This window comes from Cololabis saira, chromosome 12, assembly GCF_033807715.1.
Source record: "Cololabis saira isolate AMF1-May2022 chromosome 12, fColSai1.1, whole genome shotgun sequence".
Classification (NCBI taxonomy): Eukaryota; Metazoa; Chordata; class Actinopteri; order Beloniformes; family Belonidae; genus Cololabis; species Cololabis saira.
The window spans coordinates 5,323,022-5,340,921 of NC_084598.1; the positions used below are offsets into that span (position 1 = coordinate 5,323,022).

The following is a 17,900-nucleotide window of genomic DNA, read 5'->3' on the forward strand; positions in this document are numbered from 1 at the left end:
AGGGTAACAGACTCTGGAGCAAAGCCAAAATGCCGGGAACGAAAGGTAAGTAATGTTCAGGGAAAATAATTTCTAAAAATAAAATTGTTTTATTCGTCTGAATACCTAAGTTAGATATTCATTTAATAAGATAATAATAATAAAGTTGAGCGTGCTCCCAAAAGTTTGACCGACATCTGACTATTCCATTGTTTTTAGGTAATAAATCGGACAAGAAGTCAAGCACCAAGGTAGAAACAATATTACTGTTGTAATACGGATTTTTATTTTCCAGTTAGTTGTATTCTTTCCTGTTTTTTCTTATTTAATCTTGATTCAACTTCACAGCAACCTCAGAGTCCTAAAGAGCAGCCGAAGAAAGGTGATCAGAAAGGAGATGACAACAAGAAACAAGGAGGTAAGCATCTATATATCGACTAAAATGTCTCAGTTTGACTAAGTGCATTAAAACTGTGTTGGCCACATGTACTTTGACAAAATGCATGTGCAACTCGGCATGAGAATGAAAGTGCTCAGATTGCCGTGTCCCCAGTAAAGGTATCTGTCTGTGTGTCATTCCCCAGCAGGACAGCCGAAGGGAGAGAAGCAATAACTTCCAGGCATTTGTAAAGATGGCGTTGGAGACACTGCTGGGGTCCTGCCGCCGTAAACACGGGGGTCCTCGGGGAAGACAGGGCTGAACATCCCTCCCCTCTTGCACCTTCCCCCTGAACCTGCCGGCCGCGCTGCCTCGTGTTCTGCAATACAACATCTGCTCACCTCCACACAGGCAGAAAGGGAAGCTCATCTCCATCCATCACCATCTGCTGTCACGCTCTGTTCCTCTACACCTTTTTTTAATCCAGCTCACATCCTCCACTCTCGCTTACCGGAAGATCAGACATCTGCTTTGAGGAACAGTCAAACAGTCAACCTTTGTCAATAAATCCATGATCCAACCACACATCATTCCTGGTGGATCATTCACTCTTTTTGTAAATACAAAATCAAATAAAAAAAACTATTTATTGTAGCATCCTATGACTATGTGACCTTCTTATTTACCATCTCACAATTAATCACAATGAATTAAAACAGAAATTTCTGGGGTTCATGTAAAATTTTTATAAAAATATCACAGGGGTATCAGTGCTTTAACATTTACCGGGACAAAACATTGGCTTTAACCAAACATCAGAGAAATATACTTTTGAAACGTGTTGGATTGGATGGTGTTAGCACATGTTTACAGAGACTAAGCACTTTTTTTTCACACTTGAGCAAAGATTCTAGTTCTCATTTAACACCACGTCTCTCAGGAAGCAAAATCTTTGATGATCTAGATTTAAAATATGGGAAGACAGTGATGACAATCCAATGCAAATGCCTTTTCTTTCTTAATCAGGTTATCAATAATCACACAATTTATTCATTAAAAGCATCTGTCATAGTAAAAATCTGTACTTCTGAGAAATAGTTGACACAGTTTACAGTGCGATTTCAGTTTGGAGGTGTATACAACATGGAAAAAGCAGTTTTAACACTTCTGCTGTTCAGTAATACGTCTCAAAACGCCCTGATTCTGAAATTTACTTTTCAGGGTTGGAGAGTAAAAGTGTAATAAATACAAAGAATAACATCCTGAAGCAAATCATTCTATTCATAGGAAATTATCAACAAACCACAAAACTAAATTCAAATATCATCAGGATACTTCACTACAAAACTTATCCATAGACTTACTGATTCGTTTTCTTAATCTAAAAATCACTAAATGGAAAATGAATAATGGTGACGATGAGAAATGCTGCCTCACAAGCATAATCTGTGCTCTTTTCATTAAAAAGTAAAGTCTTTGTTGTCTTCCTCGTGGTCCGTTGTAGGATCCAAGTCTTGGGATTTTCATATAGTTATAATACGCAGCAGATCCGATGAAAAGACCAAAACTAACAATCTCTACAAAGAGTGTACAAACGAGTATATTAGCAGCAGAATCGGTGGGATTGTGACTTAGCAAGAATGAAATACTCTGAGGACTCTGGTTGTTTACCGTATTTTCTGGACTATAAGCCGCTACTTTTTTCATAGGTTTTCAACCATGCAGCTTATACAAAGGTTATTCTATTCTGTGGATTTTTCTTCCACCGCTCGGGGAGCTCTAACCGGAATTAGAATCAAAACTAAGACAAAATAAATGCAAAGAAAAATACGCTACTTCTTCTTTAGCAGATAGAAGTAGGTAGAAACAGATTTCAAACAGATAAATAGATAAATAAATACCGGTTATTTTCTCTTGGTTCTGTCCCGTTTTAATCAGCAAAGTTGCTGCCGTGTTAAAAGACACTGTTAGGAAAGGATCTATTTAGGTACAAACATGTACATCATTTACAGTTCAAAATTGTTCTGTGCATGTAGTAAATATCTAATCTAACAACATAAATATCTGCAGCTTGCATATCTTTTTTTTTAAATAGATCGGATGCGGCTTGTATGCAGCTGCAGCTTATAGTCCAGAAAATACAGTAGATTTTTTTTGGCCTTTTCTAAAAATTAAAGCATAATAAACAAGAAGTGCGTCGACTTCCAAGGCCAGTATCACATTTTTGTAATTGTAAAGAAAGTGATCCAGATTCATAATATAATTCAGAGGGTTATTTATTTCCCCGTGCTTCATCTGTCCACCAGGGTTGATGAAACTTCACTTTTGTTTCGTTTTTTTTGCTTTGCATAAACTGTCTGTCAAAATTGACAAACGATCCTATTCAGTTACTCAGATTAAGGTCTGAGTACCACCAACAAACAGGCCAGGAAAATCAGAAAGCACTGAGAGAGACAATTGCATTATTGATTTTGGTCATTTAATTGGATTTGCTGGCTGTAAGAAGGTTACTGAATGTCGCCAGCTTCATCCTTCAAACCTTAAAGTATGACTGGAAAACAGCTGAAGAGGGGGGATATACGATTTGAAGGACATCGCGCACGTGAGTCTGCAGAAAGGAGCAGTTGTTCTTTTCTGTGCTGATAGCTATTGATCGTGGCTCACGGTGTGATATCTGGAGCTGCTGTCACGACTGGAGCTCGACAACTCGGGTAACAAGGATGTGATACGGAGAAAAGGAGAGCAGCACGGGCTAACTTTTCAGGAGATTACCCCTCCAACATGAGCGCTGCATGTCGGGTCGCTGTCGTCTACAGGTCGACTCTGTACGCTTCAGTCCGTCGCAGAATAAAGTCACAGTGCAGAAGTGGGAAACCTGCTTTACACCTCTCAGTATTGCTTTCGTTGTCCTTTATTGTTAGAGAATGAGGCGGTACAATATCCAGCATCCGAACGTGACCCAGTGGCTCGTCCAGCTCAGCTCTGACCACTTCTGAATGGTGTGATTGGTGATGTCGTCCTGCAGGGGACAGAATGTAATATGTAAGTCCAGAGATTCCCAGTGGAGTAGAAGTCTAGTCTCCGGTGGCCAGTGTGCTGGATGTGTGAAAACAATATGTCATGCTTCCTAATCTGAGCCTGATGAATCCTGGCATTGTCCTCTTGCAATAAGCCTATACCAGCATGGGAAAAAAACTAAATTACTGATGGAAAACCTGATCATTCAGCATCAGGTGACGTTATTTTAGCACTACGGTTGTTGCTGAACCAAGGCCTGACCAGAGGTGTCAAGTAACAAAGTACAAATACTTCCTTACTTTATTTAAGTAGAAATTTTGGTTATCTATACTTCACTGGAGTAATTATTTTTCAGACGACTTTTTACTTTTACTCCTTACATTTTCACGCAATTATCTGTACTTTTTACTCCTTACATTTTAAAAACAGTCTCGTTACTCTATTTCATTTCGGCCTTTAATAAAAACTATCCAGTTAAATTGCTCCATCCGGATAGAGTGAATTTGGTTGTGGTTGTTTTAGATGTTCTTGTCCAGTTTTGTTCTTACATCCGTTCCCTCAGATTCCTGCAACTAAACTTGGATGTACATTCCAATAAAGGTTAGGATAAATGATAACATGCCTCTGAAGTTTGACTTTTGCACCATTACAATACTTATAGGCAACTAGTCATCATATCTGCTGCTCTCTGAAACACATGTTAATGCTCAATAGTACACATATATGCTTCTTTAATATATTTACATTATACTAAGATACATTCATTTTCAATGGCTTTTGTCCTTAATGGCTTTTTTCCCCCTTACATTACTTTAACTTTTATACTTTAAATAGTTTTGAAAGCAGTACTTTTATACTTTTACTTGAGTAAAAAACTTGAGTTGATACTTCAACTTCTACAGGAGTATTTTTAAACTCTAGTATCTATACTTCTACCTGAGTAATGAATGTGAATACTGAAGACACCTCTGGGTCTTACCATATGAAGCAACTCGAGATGATGGGTATGATGGCTGCATCACTTCATCTACTCCTTTTCTTTTCCTACCCTAGGACAGATTAAACCTGGACTCATCAGACCACCAGATCCTTTCCCACTGGACCAGTGTCCATTTTTTTACACTCCTTAGCAAAGTCCCACCTTTTGTTTTCAACTAGCAGAAGTGGTTTTCTTAAAAGGAGCAATGTTTAAGATTGTAGGTTAAAATTAGGCCTGTGTTGAAAAGATCGATTTTCCGATTCTGAATTGATTCTCATATTAATTTCTGAAAATCGATTCCTATGTCTAAAGATCGATTTTTTATTTTCTTTTTCTTTTTTCATCATTATATTACAACTTTTGGTATTTTTTTTGTTTATGCCCAAAAAAGTAATGTTTTGTTGGACACAAGAATAACTCGTGCCATGTTTTTGCCTTTACATATGTTATAATTGTATAAATTGTGTATATCTCATTACTTTTTATACTGTCTTGAGGTTACATTTGCATAAAATGCTAAAAACCAAATTCTCATAAATGGGAAAAAATAAAAGCGATTTCATCCGTCTCTGTTTCCTCCCTGGATCTGTTTGGTAATTCTGACCCACATGATGTTTCTGAAAGCAGTTCTATCAGCATTCTGGGAGCTGATTGGTCCTTACAGCATCATTAGCTGCAATACTTGCTGTTGAATCTCAATATAATACTAGTATTAATATGTTGCAGAACTACAGTCATATAATTCATGCAACAGCTCAAAAAACATTTTTATTAACACTAACCCAAATCAATATCGGAATCGAATTGGATCGAATCAAATCTTGATAATCGATTCTGAATCTTAAGAATCGGAATCGAATCGATTCTTGACATTTGAATCCATACCCAGCCCTTGTTAAAATATCCCAAAATAGACTAAAAACAGCAAGAAAATTAGAGGAAATAAGTGCCGTCATGTCACAAAAATGATGACGATGTATTTGCTGCTGTGAAATCCACCAATCAATAACTAGCTTTGGTCCTTCCAGTCTCGTAATACCAGTTTCTGCCATGTGTGGCGGTAGAGAGCGACATAGTAAAACATGATGAAACAAAGAAGTTTGTGGTTGTACTTGAACTTGTTGGCAGTCATGCAGGCACTGCCCCCAAGTTATCATTCTAGGATAGGTAAACAGAAACGGCAAGGATGGCTGAAGTTCCCGGGAAGAGAACGATCCGTAACAAAGAAAAAGCCTCATTCAGAAGTGAAAAAAAGAGCAGATAAAAACAGGACTGAAACCAGAGTAATGTCGGGAGTGCCCTCCCCCCCTGGAGACAGCTCATGGACCGCAAAGAAATGAAGTTTTTAATGCAAAACTTGCAACATTTCTTTTAGAATGGTAAAAAAACTGCTGCCAATTTTTGTTTCGATAAACATTTTTGATAGTAGAAGAGGTTAAAGGAGCATGAGGCTCCTTTTAAGAAATGAGACTCTCTAGCGCCACCCTTCGCCACGACGGACGTCGGGGGTACTGCAGCCAACAGTGAAGCCGGCACGGGAGAACGGGGAGAACGTGCATGCAGCGTCATGTGACGTCACATCCTCAGGACAGCGCGGGAAATTCGGGACCGAATTGCAGCACATTTTGCAGCACACAGCCTGTTCAAGGCAACGGAGAGATACACTAGAGGAAACATTCTTTTTGGTTTGGAACGCTTCATCTGACATTATTACTAGAAAACTTAAAACGTATACAAATTTTTTTCATAAATCCTGCCTCAAGCTCCTTTAAGTTACATTTCAAAGCCAAATATATTGATCTGGACTATGTCCCACCTAACCGCAGCAGATCGACGCGGCGCTGATTTGACTGGTTTCAGAACTGCAACAGCTAAAAGAAAAAGCGTGACGGCGAATGATGGCGAACAAAGAAAAGTGTAACAGAAAATTAATTAAACTCATTGCAGTCATTTCTTGACTGCAATGAGTTTTGAGTCTTAGATTAAGGGTTTTGATGTTCAGTACATTTGGTGTTAAATGAATGCTGTTGAACTGAAAAAGAGGGACTGCGTTTTCACGTTTCTTACTCGGCTGGAGCAGCTTTGTGCAGCCATACTGCCCCCATTTTGACTGCAGTGTGGAGTATGAATTTAATTTTGGACTTCACATTACACATTGCTCCTTTAATCCCACGTAGCTTTTTTATGCCTGTAGTTTGTGTGAGTGGAAATGCTCTTACATCATACAAAACTATAAATCACTAAACTATAATTATTGGAGTAAAGAGTGCACTAATAGAAGCAAAACCAGCTACACACTAAAGTATAAAAACAGCACTTAACATGTTGTGAGCTCATTTATTCAAATGATAAAATGAGTCACAATTTTACTCCAAAAAACACCACTTAAATCTTTATTTCTGTTATAAATATATGAATACTTTTCCGGTTCCTTCAAGAATTCACAGGCTTTGTACATGTCCTCAGTGTCGCAGCTAAATGATGGTTCTAGTCTTTGAAGGTCATTTGTGATTCTTGAATTGGCTCCTTTTGTCAATTTCAAATCTTTTACTCTGCTTTCTCCTTTTTGAGTTTGATTTTACTTATGCAACATGTAAATATCCTCCGAGAAGATGAGGGATCTCATTATCTTACTTCATCCTCCTCCATGTAGTCCACGCTGGAGTTGAAAACAGAACCCAGGTATGTCAAGTGAAGTACTGCCAGAGCGCTGAATGCTATGTTTATCACATACACCCACAGCGCCTGCACACAGAGAGAGAGAGCAGAACGTTAGACGCGTCTGTTTCTTATCCAGTCTTCATGAAACATGCTGCCCTTCTTCTAATAAATCCTAACCTTGTGCAACAAAGCCTACTTATATATAAGAGAAACAAGATATTTCAGCCGTGTCAGTTTATCAAAAGCTGTGATAAGAACAATAATGTATTATGCGTCATGCAGGCTGCTCTTTCTTGGAATGAATCATTACTTCTCCTCCCAGCTGCTCTGGTGTGTGTAACCATTATTACAGGAACCATTTTCGCTGGCCCCTGTTCCAGTAAACTCCTGAAATACATCAGCTGACGGTGTAAAGGCAGACGGCTGTGGTATTTTAACTGCAGCAGATAAGTTCACATAAAAACATGACGTCCACAAGTATTTAGAAATATTTTAATTATGTGGTCTTTTGTTTTCCAATGTGAGAGCTACTCGACGTGTTATTGTTAGTCCTGTTAAAGGCCAGATCTAAATGATGAGGGATTCGATTCTCATGTTTTTGCTCATGTGGTGGTAACAATAGTTAACTAGGTCCTATATATGACAAAAATAGAACCTATTTAACAGACTCCTCTAATGAGAGGAGAAACATCATTTTCACAAATAAAATGGCTGGAAACAAACCAAAATGTAGCTCAAACATGAACAAAAGCAATCTTTTGTTCAGGATTTTGTTGAATTTTCAATTCAGTTCAATTCAATTCAATTTTATTCATATAGCATCTAATACAACAAAAGTTGTCTCTAGACGCTTTCCAGAGATCCAGAACATGAACATAAACCCCTGAGCAGTTATTACATAAACAATGGCAGGTAAAAACTCCCCTAGTGGGAGAAAAACCTTAAGCCAAACAGTGGCAAGGAAAAACTCCCCTTTAGGAGGGAAGAAACCTTGAGCAGGACCTGGATCATAAGGGGGGACCCTCCTGCCAAGGGCCAGACTGGTGGGTCAGGGAGGGCAACCGGGGGTGGGGGCCGCAGGCCAGCACGCAGCTCCCGAAGCTCCGGCCCAATCATCAAGTCCCAGGTTGGGGTGCAGGGTCGGGGAAAGGTTGAGAAGGGGCAGGGCCAGGGAGAGGAGTCTTGAGGGACGAACCTTCTCCCCTGCCTGCCCGGGCCGTTACCCTGCCCCTCTCACTCCCACACTGCAGGATCCGGTGTTTTGCATTCAGACGTTGAAATGGCATCAATAAAAATATTGGGCGGCAGTAGCTCAGGTGGCAGAGCGGGTCGTCCAATGATCGGAAGGTCGGCGGTTCGAATCCGTCCCAGTTTGCTGTCGTAGTGTCCTTGGGCAAGACACCTTACCCACCTTGCCCCGTGTGAATGTGTATGAATGTGTATGAATGTTGGTGGTGGTCAGAGGGGCCGTTTGGCTTGATATGGCAGCCACGCTTCCGTCAGTCTGCAGGGCAGCTGTGGCTACAAACGTAGCTACCACCACCGGTGAGAATGTGTATGAATTAATAATGATCTCTGTTAGCAATTTGAGATTCATCGAATGTAAAGTGCATTATAAATTGAATTTATTATTATATAACTGAACAATGCAATTCCTCCAGAAGTTGTACTGGGATTCCCGAGATTGCCCTCTCATGTGCATACAAAGCTGAAGAGTGATGGGAAATGCTGTTAAGTACCAAATGTGCACCAACTGTGAGCTCCAAGTGGCAGCTGAGGTTGCCATGGTGAGGTCAACTGTAACTTTCTCTCTGAGTCAGACTGAAACATTCACTAAAGCTGTGTCCAAAATCCCTACCAGCTCCCTATGTGATGCACTGCTCCTTAGTCACTGTACAGGGGAGTTGTGTGTAGGGGGCAATGCAATGAGCTCATCAGCAGAACCAACTTTCACACACACACGTGTGTTTTGCTTTTGTTTTAGTTAATGCAAAAAAAATAAAAATAACATTTTTTGCTGGGAGTTAGACAAGAAGACTGATACCAGTCCTATAATTATTTACTCAATGATCAGAGGCAAGCAGAAGAAAACAACGTTCACTATTAGGGCTGGGCGATATGGACCAAAAGTCATATCTCGATATTTTCTAGCTGAATGGCGATACTCGATATATATCGATATTTTTTCTGTGCCATAATTGGGGTTTCCCCCAAAGCATTATAGCATAGCATCTCTGTTAGCTTCATTTTTTTCTGAGGCAAACCCTTAAAAAAACAGTCAGTTTTAATACAAAGCCTCGTGCCAAATGTCACACAGGTTCCTTTATTAACAGAGGTCTGCACAATATCAACATGTATAAAACAAATGAAATAAAAATAAACTGCCTGCATATATAGAATAAAAATGCTTCTTGAATAAAATAAAACAAATATCCCTTTCCTGCATAACAATTACATTAAAATACACTGTGCAATTAATACAATGTAGACAGTAACAGGCAGACTTTTCCACTGAGGTTGACAGTTGTGCAAATAACAAAACATTTGTGCAAATCTCAAATAAAACATTCAAGTCAATTTGTCACAAAATAAGCTATATCAAAATCATAATTTTTTTTTTAATTTATTTTTTTAAATCGATATTAACGATATTGTCTCGTACCATATCGCGTTTGAAAATATATCGATATATATATTAAAATCTCGATATATCGCCCAGCCCTATTCACTATTTCCAGCCACAGAGTCATGACTCAGCTGAGAAATATTGCAGTAAATAACCTCACATTAAAACCAAGGTGCAATTTTCTACTTTTCCATTTTTGCAAATGATTTAACTTTTGTTGATTAAACAAACAAAACATAATGTGCTAATATAAATAGCTATGCATGAGTTGCAACCAAGTCTGACAAAGTTCAGACTTCCAGCATATGCCAACATGCCTCGCCTGCTGCCCAGTAATTAGAAATCATTACCTTTTTGTTCTGGTGACTACAGCTTGGCTGGCATCTCTTTGACAGTATACACGCATTAAAAATGACTGCCAGCCTCTTCCGCAGTACTGAAACACAAAACAAGAGCAAAGCATTAGAACGAAACCAGTGGAAGAGCTCCTTTCCAACTGTAAGAGGAAAATTACAAGCACTGCAGTGCACAGAAACAGCGCGTCATAGGGGGTGCAATTAACCATTCCTGCAGAGCTAAGCACTTTCTCTAAATGGAAACATTCTAATGTGGAAAGGAGGAAAACATGAGGAAGACTTACCATGCTCAATGTATGTAATGAAGCCCAGAGATATCAGCACTGCACCCAGATGAAAACTCAAGCCCTGCAATCCACAAGAATTCACACGAGCCACTTAACACCACAAAGACAATAAAAGCAAAGGATAAACTGTATCAGACGTCCACGTGGTGCTCACATGCAGGAGGGCGCTGGCTGTGTATGTCACCATGACGGCAGAGAACGTCCCAAACTTAAGTGCACTCTTAAAAACATCTGTGAGACGAAACCATCAACTTGCATAAGAATGAGCGTCTGCTCAAACGGCTCATCATGAATCAGCTTCTGCCACTGGGGAACGTCATTCAACAGGAGAACTCACAGGTGTGCAGGAAGCGGGACATGGGCAGGTTCCAGGACGTCACCACCTCCACCATGGACCGGGGAAACTCCACGCTGAGAGGCTTGGACACGCTCAGGTCCCTACGAAAGAAAAAGAATAGAATAGAAGAGAATAGAAGACTTTATTGATCTCCCAGAGGAGAAATTCAGTCGTGCAGCAGCCAAAACACACACACGCTTTATACAAAAAATGTAAAATAGAAATAACCAATAAATAGTTAAATAATAAAAAAGAGCAATATAAAAAGTAGAAAAAGAGTATGTACAAGAGAAAAAAAAATAGTAAACACCAAAAAAAACGGATAATATTTATAAAATATTTAAAAAAAAAAAAAAAGCGAAGGGGATGGGCATCTATTAGAAATGTGAATGAGCCAGGAGGCGGCGTATGTCAGCGACGTGCACGCACTAGGCCTGTGTTGAAAAAAATCGATTTCCCAATTCTAAATCGATTCTCATATTAATTCCTAAAAATCGATTCATATGTCTAAAGATCGATTTTTTTAAATTTTTTTTTAAATTTTATTTATTTATGTATTTTTTTTTTCATCATACATTACAACTTTTGGTTATTTTTTTGTTTATCCCCAAAAAAGGAATGTTTTGTTGGACACGAGAATAACTGGTGCCATGTTTTTGCCTTTAAATATGTTTAAAGGTATGAAAACATTAAAGTGTTAGGTTATAATTGCATAAATTACTTTATATACTGTCTTGGGGTTACATTTGCAAAAAATGCTAAAAACCAAATGCTCAAAATTTAAAAACCAAAATAGACCGAAAATGGAACAAATAAAAACGCAATGTGGGAAAAAATAAAAGTGATTTCATCCGTCTCTGTTTCCTCCCTGGATCTGTTTGGTAATTCTGACCCACGATGTTTCTGAAAGCAGTTCTATCAGCATTCTGGGAGCTGATTGGTCCTTACAGCATCATTAGCTGCAATACTTGCTGTTGAATCTCAATATAATACTACTAGTAATATTTTGCATAACTACAGTCATATAATTCATGAAACAGCTCAAAAAACAGTTTTAATAACACTAACCCAAATCAATATCGGAATCAAATCGAATCGGATCGAATCAAATCTTGATAATCGATTCTGAATCTTAAGAATCGGAATCGAATCGATTCTTGACATTTGAGTGGATCCCCAGCCCTAGCACGCAGCACTTACCATTTGAGGTTTTCCTTCTCCTCGGTGAAGCCTGCCCCAGCAAGAGTGGCAGTCGTCTCACTCAAATAGCCGACAAAATAATTACTGAAGTGGAAAGACGCTGTGTTCTCATACGCCAACAACCACCTAATACAAGGCCGTCGGGATAGAGAGAAACAGATGGGTGTTGCAATCTAGTTTCAGCTGAAATCTAATATATCAGATAATTATGACACAACCTCGAGGGACATACTTTGCCAGCGTACCTCTGGGAAGCAGCGGGGGTTAAGAGAGCAGCATTAGAGATGTATTACGTTCACACAAATGCTTTATTGACTTGCCTTCTGATGACTTAGGTCTCACCAGCTTTCTCATGGGGGGGAAATGGTAAATGAGGGTGAGTATGGTGTCCCGGTACACATGTAGCTGCACAGAGAGTGGGAATGACATGGGCACTAGGAATGGGTGATATTTTACCGTTCACGATAAACCGTCCAAAAAATTCCCCACGGTAAGAATTTGTATCTCGCGGTAAAAATGATAAATTCCCATTGATGACGTTTTTGTGTAAAACTGATTTATGGTTCTGTGTTAAATCGATGTGGAAGGAAGGAAGGAAGGAAGGAAGGAAGGAAGGAAGGAAGGAAGGAAGGAAGGAAGGAAGGAAGGAAATGAGTCAGAAAGAAAGAAAGAAAGAAAGATATGAGTCAGAAAGAAAGAAAGAAAGAAAGAAAGAAGGAAAGAAAGATATGAGCCTGAAAGAAAGAAAGAAAGAAAGAAAGAAAGAAAGAAAGAAAGAAAGAAAGAAAGAAAGAAAGAAAGAAAGAAAGAAAGAAAAAAGAAAGAAAAATTCCCATTGATGACATTTAGTAGCATTTAGTATCTTTTAGAGCAGTGTTTTGGCTCCAAAGACTGAATGTGGTGATAGATTTATAGTTAAAAAGGTGGAGTTGAATTGGTATTTTTTTTATCGTCATTTTTATCGTTATCAGGATAAATGCCAGAAATGATCGTGATACATTTTTTAGTCCATACCGCCCATCCCTACTGGGCACATGCATGCAGGTAAAGCTTCTGCACATGTTTGCTGTGTCCCTTACTCACTGTACGGCGCACTACATCCTGAACACACGTTTCTGCAGTGCTGTCCTGATATATACTGAGAATTATTAGTGCACGCAGTGGACACCACGATGCATGAACCCTGATGGTCATTACATTGTCCAAAACTAATCTGGAATGTTTTATCTTTGCAAAGATGCAACACTCAGCACCAACAACGTTACATCCCAGAGTTCATTGTGATGAGGTCACTGCATTGTCTGCTACATAGGGCGCTGAACAGTGAGTAGAGGGGGATTTTAGAAGCAGCTGTGGTAAAACAGGAAATAAGCATGCAGTATGAGTGCAAATGATGTGGAGACATGTTGACAGCATTTGTCATGTCACGAAGGTGGATGACTACTGACCTGATTTTCCGTCTCTTTTTGCTGTAAACAAAGCAAATCCCAGAAGTATTACCTTAAAAGACGAGTGAAGAGGATAAATTCTGATGAAGGGTATCCCTGTGTGGCGCTCACCTTCGTAAAAGCTTGTCTCCATAGATAGGTATGAAATAGGGGAAGAGGTACGGTGCCACACAGTTGGAAATAACTAGGCATATCTGACTCTTCACCCAGCTAATAGACACCTTTAATACCCACGCTAAGCTCTGGGGAGAGGGAAACAAAACAAAGAACAACACAGTTAGCAGCATGTCTTGGAATCAATCACTGTAATGCTCCCTACTTTCTACCATACTTCTGAGGTGTTGTGTCACATTTACCAGCCTACGCCCTTCCAAAGCTTCTTTGTAACTATTGAAGCTAATCCAGGGGCCGAAGATGACGGTGCCCACAAAGTAAATATAGCCCATGAACTCAATGGGTGAGGGGACGCTGGCCACGACACCCCGGTCCAAATCAAAGGCCAAAGAGATGGCCTTCATGGCGACCACCATCTGTGATCCTGGAGGACGGAGACTCCAGATTAACACTAAAGAAATAACTACGGCAAAAACAGAATGGCATCCAGAATAATAATACACATGATATCATCAGGAGTGAGTGTCTTGGCCCACCTCTCATCTTGTGCCAGTTGTTGGTATCCATCATATGCAGCTCTCTGATCAAATCAGATAAGAATAGTTAGTCACAGTAGGGCTGGGCGATTTTGGACAAAAATAAAATCCCGATTTTTTTCTCTGAAAACCCGATTTTCGATTTCAATTTCTTTGGTAAAACTACAAAAGACAATGGAATAAATTGTTTCAAATATTTTACCTTTATTTTTAAAGAAAAATAGCAAACAAATTTCCCTATTGGGAATGAAGTGCAATTGAAAGATACTGTAAATCCTCCTTGAGTTTAGTAAAGTGACAACATTTACAATTTTCTTGACCAAACAAAGATGACTAGACGAGCTCTGTCTGTAATGCAGCCAGCTGCAAAGAAGGAAAATCCATTTTCCGATTTTCCTTTTTTTTAACATCGTCTTAATTAATAAATCCGATTTAGATTTAAAATCGATTAATCACACAGCCCTAAGTCACAGCAATGTGTCACTTCTGTAACGCTGTATTGGAAGAGTTCACTCCAAACACAGAGCTGTCAGCTGTAAGAGCAGGAAACTCTTACCCCAGAAGAAGATAGATGAGCACAGTGATGGAGAGGAAGGTGCCCCGAATAGTTGAATGGCGGCACAGAAAGAGGAAGAGGTAGCAGAGAAGGCTGAGGAGGACCACCCAGATCATGTGCAGCTCAAAGAACAGGTAGAGGGTGTAGAAACCTCCGGCCACCGTGCAGAGGTGCTTCACATAGGAAGGGAGACCTAGAAACATATCAAGCATGGGTTATCATGAGGTTGCAAGTAGGCCTGTGTTGAAAAGATCGATTCTCTGCTTTTAAATCGATTCTCATATTAATTCCTAAAAATCGATTCATATTTCTTAAGATCGATTTAAAAAAAAATATATATATATATATATATATATATTTTTTTTTTCATCATTGCATTACAACTTTTGGTATTTTTTTGTTTATCCCCAAAAAATGAATATTATGTTGGACACGAGAATAACTGGTGCCATGTTTTTGCCTTTAAATATGTTTAAAGGTATGAAAACATTAAAGTTATCAGTTATAATTGCATAAATTGTCTATATTTCTTTGCTTTATATACTGTCTTGGGGTTACATTTGCATAAATGTTAAAAACCAAATTCTCATAAATGGGAAAAACTTAAAGCGATTTCATCCGTCTCTGTTTCCTCCCTGGATCTGTTTGGTAATTCTGACCCACGATGTTTCTGAAAGCAGTTCTATCAGCATTCTGGGAGCTGATTGGTCCTTACAGCATCATTAGCTGCAATACTTGCTGTTGAATCTCAATATAATACCAGTATTAATATATTGCATAACTAGACAGTCATATAATTCAAGCCACTGCTGAAAAAACAGTTTTATTAACACTAACCCAAATCAATATTGGATCGAATTGGATCGAATCAAATCTTGATAATCGATTCTGAATTTTAAGAATCGGAATCGAATCGATATTTGATATTTGAATCGATCCCCAGCCCTAGTTGCAAGCCCAGGACAAGTGAATACTGCCAAAAAACCAATAAAAATGCCCCTCACCCAACATCCAGAGCAGTCGACAGAGCAGACAGATGAGCAGCAGCTGCCAGACCTGCTCCAGGCCCTGCTGGGCCGTGGGCAGCAGGCAGCCGTGAGCCAGCTCCTGGAAGAACTTCTGCCGGCTGAACACCGCCATCACTCAACTTAGAGAGAAAACAGACGCTGAATACCTCTGGTACCACTATTACACTGTACTTATACTGCATAAGAACAACTTGTTCTGCATAGAGATGCACCCATCGATCGGCAAACGATCGGTATCGGCCCGATAATGCCCCTATCGGTTTTGATCGGAGATCGGAAAATAATAGTTCAAAGCGGGCAGATCAGATGACGTTTAAAACAACAAACCGCCGCAGGAAAGCTTAAGCTAGTGAGTAGGGATGGGCGGTATGGACTAAAAAATGTATCACGATCATTTCTGGCATTTATCCTGATAACGATAAAAATGACGATAAAAAAAATACCAATTCAACTCCACCTTTGTAACTATAAATCTATCACCACATTCAGTCTTTGGAGCCAAATCACTGCTATAAAAGAATACTAAATGATACTAAACTACACCAATTAAATTTAATTTATAAAAGATCCCCGTTCCGCCATGTTTGTTACACAAAAACGTATCAACAGGAATTTATCCTTCTTTCTTTCTTTCTTTCTTTCTTTCTTTCTTTCTTTCTTTCTTTCTTTCTTTCTTTCTTTCTTTCTTTCTTGCTCATTTCTTTCTTTCTGGCTCATTTCTTTCTTTCTTTCTTTCAGGCTCATTTCTTTCTTTCTTTCTTTCTTTCTTGCTCATTTCTTCCTTCCTTCCGTCACCAACGGGAATTTATCGTTTTTACCGCGAGATGACAAATTCTTACCGTGGAGAATTTTTTTGACGGTATATCGTGAACGGTAAAATATCGCCCATTCCTACTAGTAGCTACACGTACTCTTTGTAAGCTGAGTCTAAGTCGTCTCTAAGAGTCTCTAGAGGGTGAAATATTGCTCTGTGCCTCAGCCTGCAATAAAACAGACAATTCATGATACTTTCTCATTTCCTAATTTTTATAATACAATGTCAGTGTTGTGTACATGAGACAACAATATTGAAGAATTTATGGATTTCACACTGTGATCGGGGATTGGCAACATCAGGATCGGCAGAAACTGATTTTGGAGATCAATTATCGGTGATCAGCCCTCAAAATCCTGATCGGTGCATCTCTAATTCTGGATTCACACTAATCCTGCATAAACATTTATACCACTCTTCAAACTTCAAGTGCCATCTGTGAAAATTGCTGCAGTAGCTTCAAAAGTGTCAGCATTAAGTTTCTTAGAGGATTTTTTCCCCCTAACACACAAGCACATCATTATCCTTATGACTGCTCTGATCTCAAGATGGATGGAGCTGCTGGTCAGGATGACATCACGACATTTACAGCAGAATAATGTGGAGGATTCGTGACATCTGGAGCCCCTGTGAAGAGCACTCTCAGGGATAGGTGCTGCTCTTGGAGCAAACATCCCCCCGCAATGCAGTCGACCGGAGGGATGAGACTGATCTGCAGCTCCATCTGCACATCTGCATCTGCAGCTCCAGTGTGACCTCCCGGGACGGAGATGCGACCTGGGATGTTCGTGACAGTGGACCAGGTCTTGCAGCATCGCATCACCGAGCCAGCGGCTCTAGTGGTCCTGCATCCCCCCATCTCCCCCACCATGCACGCCACTCACATCCCTCCGGCCGCTCCGTGCACGTCCCCCTTTACCTCTCCGAGCTCCAGCCACAAGCGGCTCCGTCTACGGCGGTGTCCCGGTGGTCGTGAGTCCGTCCGCGGCCACGTAGCTCCTAGCAGAGCTCGGTCCAGATGCTGCGGACCTGGAGGACTCCCATTGTCACAGCATCAGCACCACGAGCTCACACAGCCGCGCAGGCAACGCCAGGAAACACGTCAGCCAATCAGACGCGTCGGGAAGGGGGCGTCAGCCAATCACGGCTCTCTTCGCCTCGACGCCGCGACCGGAGCGACCAATCAGAATCGTCGCTGGCCGTTGCTGACCAATGGGAGGCGTCCAGCGCCTTCAGATGGAGCAGAAACAAACATCTGAGATGGATGCAGAGGAATCCCCTCTCCATGTCTGAACATGATTCATGGTTTTTAATTGCCCCCCCCACCCCCACTAGTTTGTAAAAATTATAAATTCGAAACAGAAACCACGTTGTAAGTATTAAGTAACGCACAAAACGCCAATGTATGTGGATTACTGAAATGTTATCCCCAGTACTCGAATTGTAAAAATAAATCAGGGGGGATGGTGGATTTTATCATATGGGGACAGATAATTTGTGCTGATTACAAATAATATAATACATTACAAATAATAGCAGTGACCAAAACACCTGCAGAAATACTGCAGGAATGACATAGCAG

General features: G+C 40.0%; 1 protein-coding gene across 2 annotated transcripts; it reads right to left on the reverse strand.

Moving 5' to 3' along the window:
- Window positions 1–1,019: 1,019 nt before the first annotated feature.
- Window positions 1,020–17,383, reverse strand: LOC133456695 (protein-serine O-palmitoleoyltransferase porcupine-like). 2 transcript variants are annotated; one of them, XM_061735230.1, is made up of 15 exons: window positions 17,238–17,383; window positions 15,481–15,623; window positions 14,477–14,669; window positions 13,921–13,964; window positions 13,627–13,808; window positions 13,382–13,512; window positions 13,271–13,291; window positions 12,055–12,069; window positions 11,823–11,948; window positions 10,623–10,723; window positions 10,440–10,516; window positions 10,283–10,346; window positions 9,993–10,078; window positions 6,990–7,100; window positions 1,020–3,377 (listed from the first exon to the last, which is right to left on the reverse strand). In XM_061735230.1, exons 2-15 carry the CDS (start codon window positions 15,614–15,616, stop codon window positions 3,276–3,278), a joined length of 1,389 nt encoding a protein of 462 aa, XP_061591214.1. In that variant the 5' UTR covers window positions 15,617–15,623; window positions 17,238–17,383; the 3' UTR covers window positions 1,020–3,275. The 2 variants fall into 2 exon arrangements, with proteins under 2 accessions (XP_061591214.1, XP_061591215.1); XM_061735231.1 differs by lacking the exon at window positions 12,055–12,069.
- Window positions 17,384–17,900: the final 517 nt, after the last annotated feature.

Excerpts from the sequence above, each read along its gene's own strand:
- LOC133456695 (XM_061735230.1), bottom strand. The coding sequence starts at position 15,616 with ATGGCGGTGTTCAGCCGGCAGAAGTTCTTCCAGGAGCTGGCTCACGGC. Across the intron at positions 10,079-10,282 it reads CATTACATACATTGAGCATG|TACTGCGGAAGAGGCTGGCA; the intron begins GTAAGTCTTCCT and ends TTTGTGTTTCAG. Across the intron at positions 7,101-9,992 it reads GTAGTCACCAGAACAAAAAG|GCGCTGTGGGTGTATGTGAT; the intron begins GTAATGATTTCT and ends CTCTGTGTGCAG.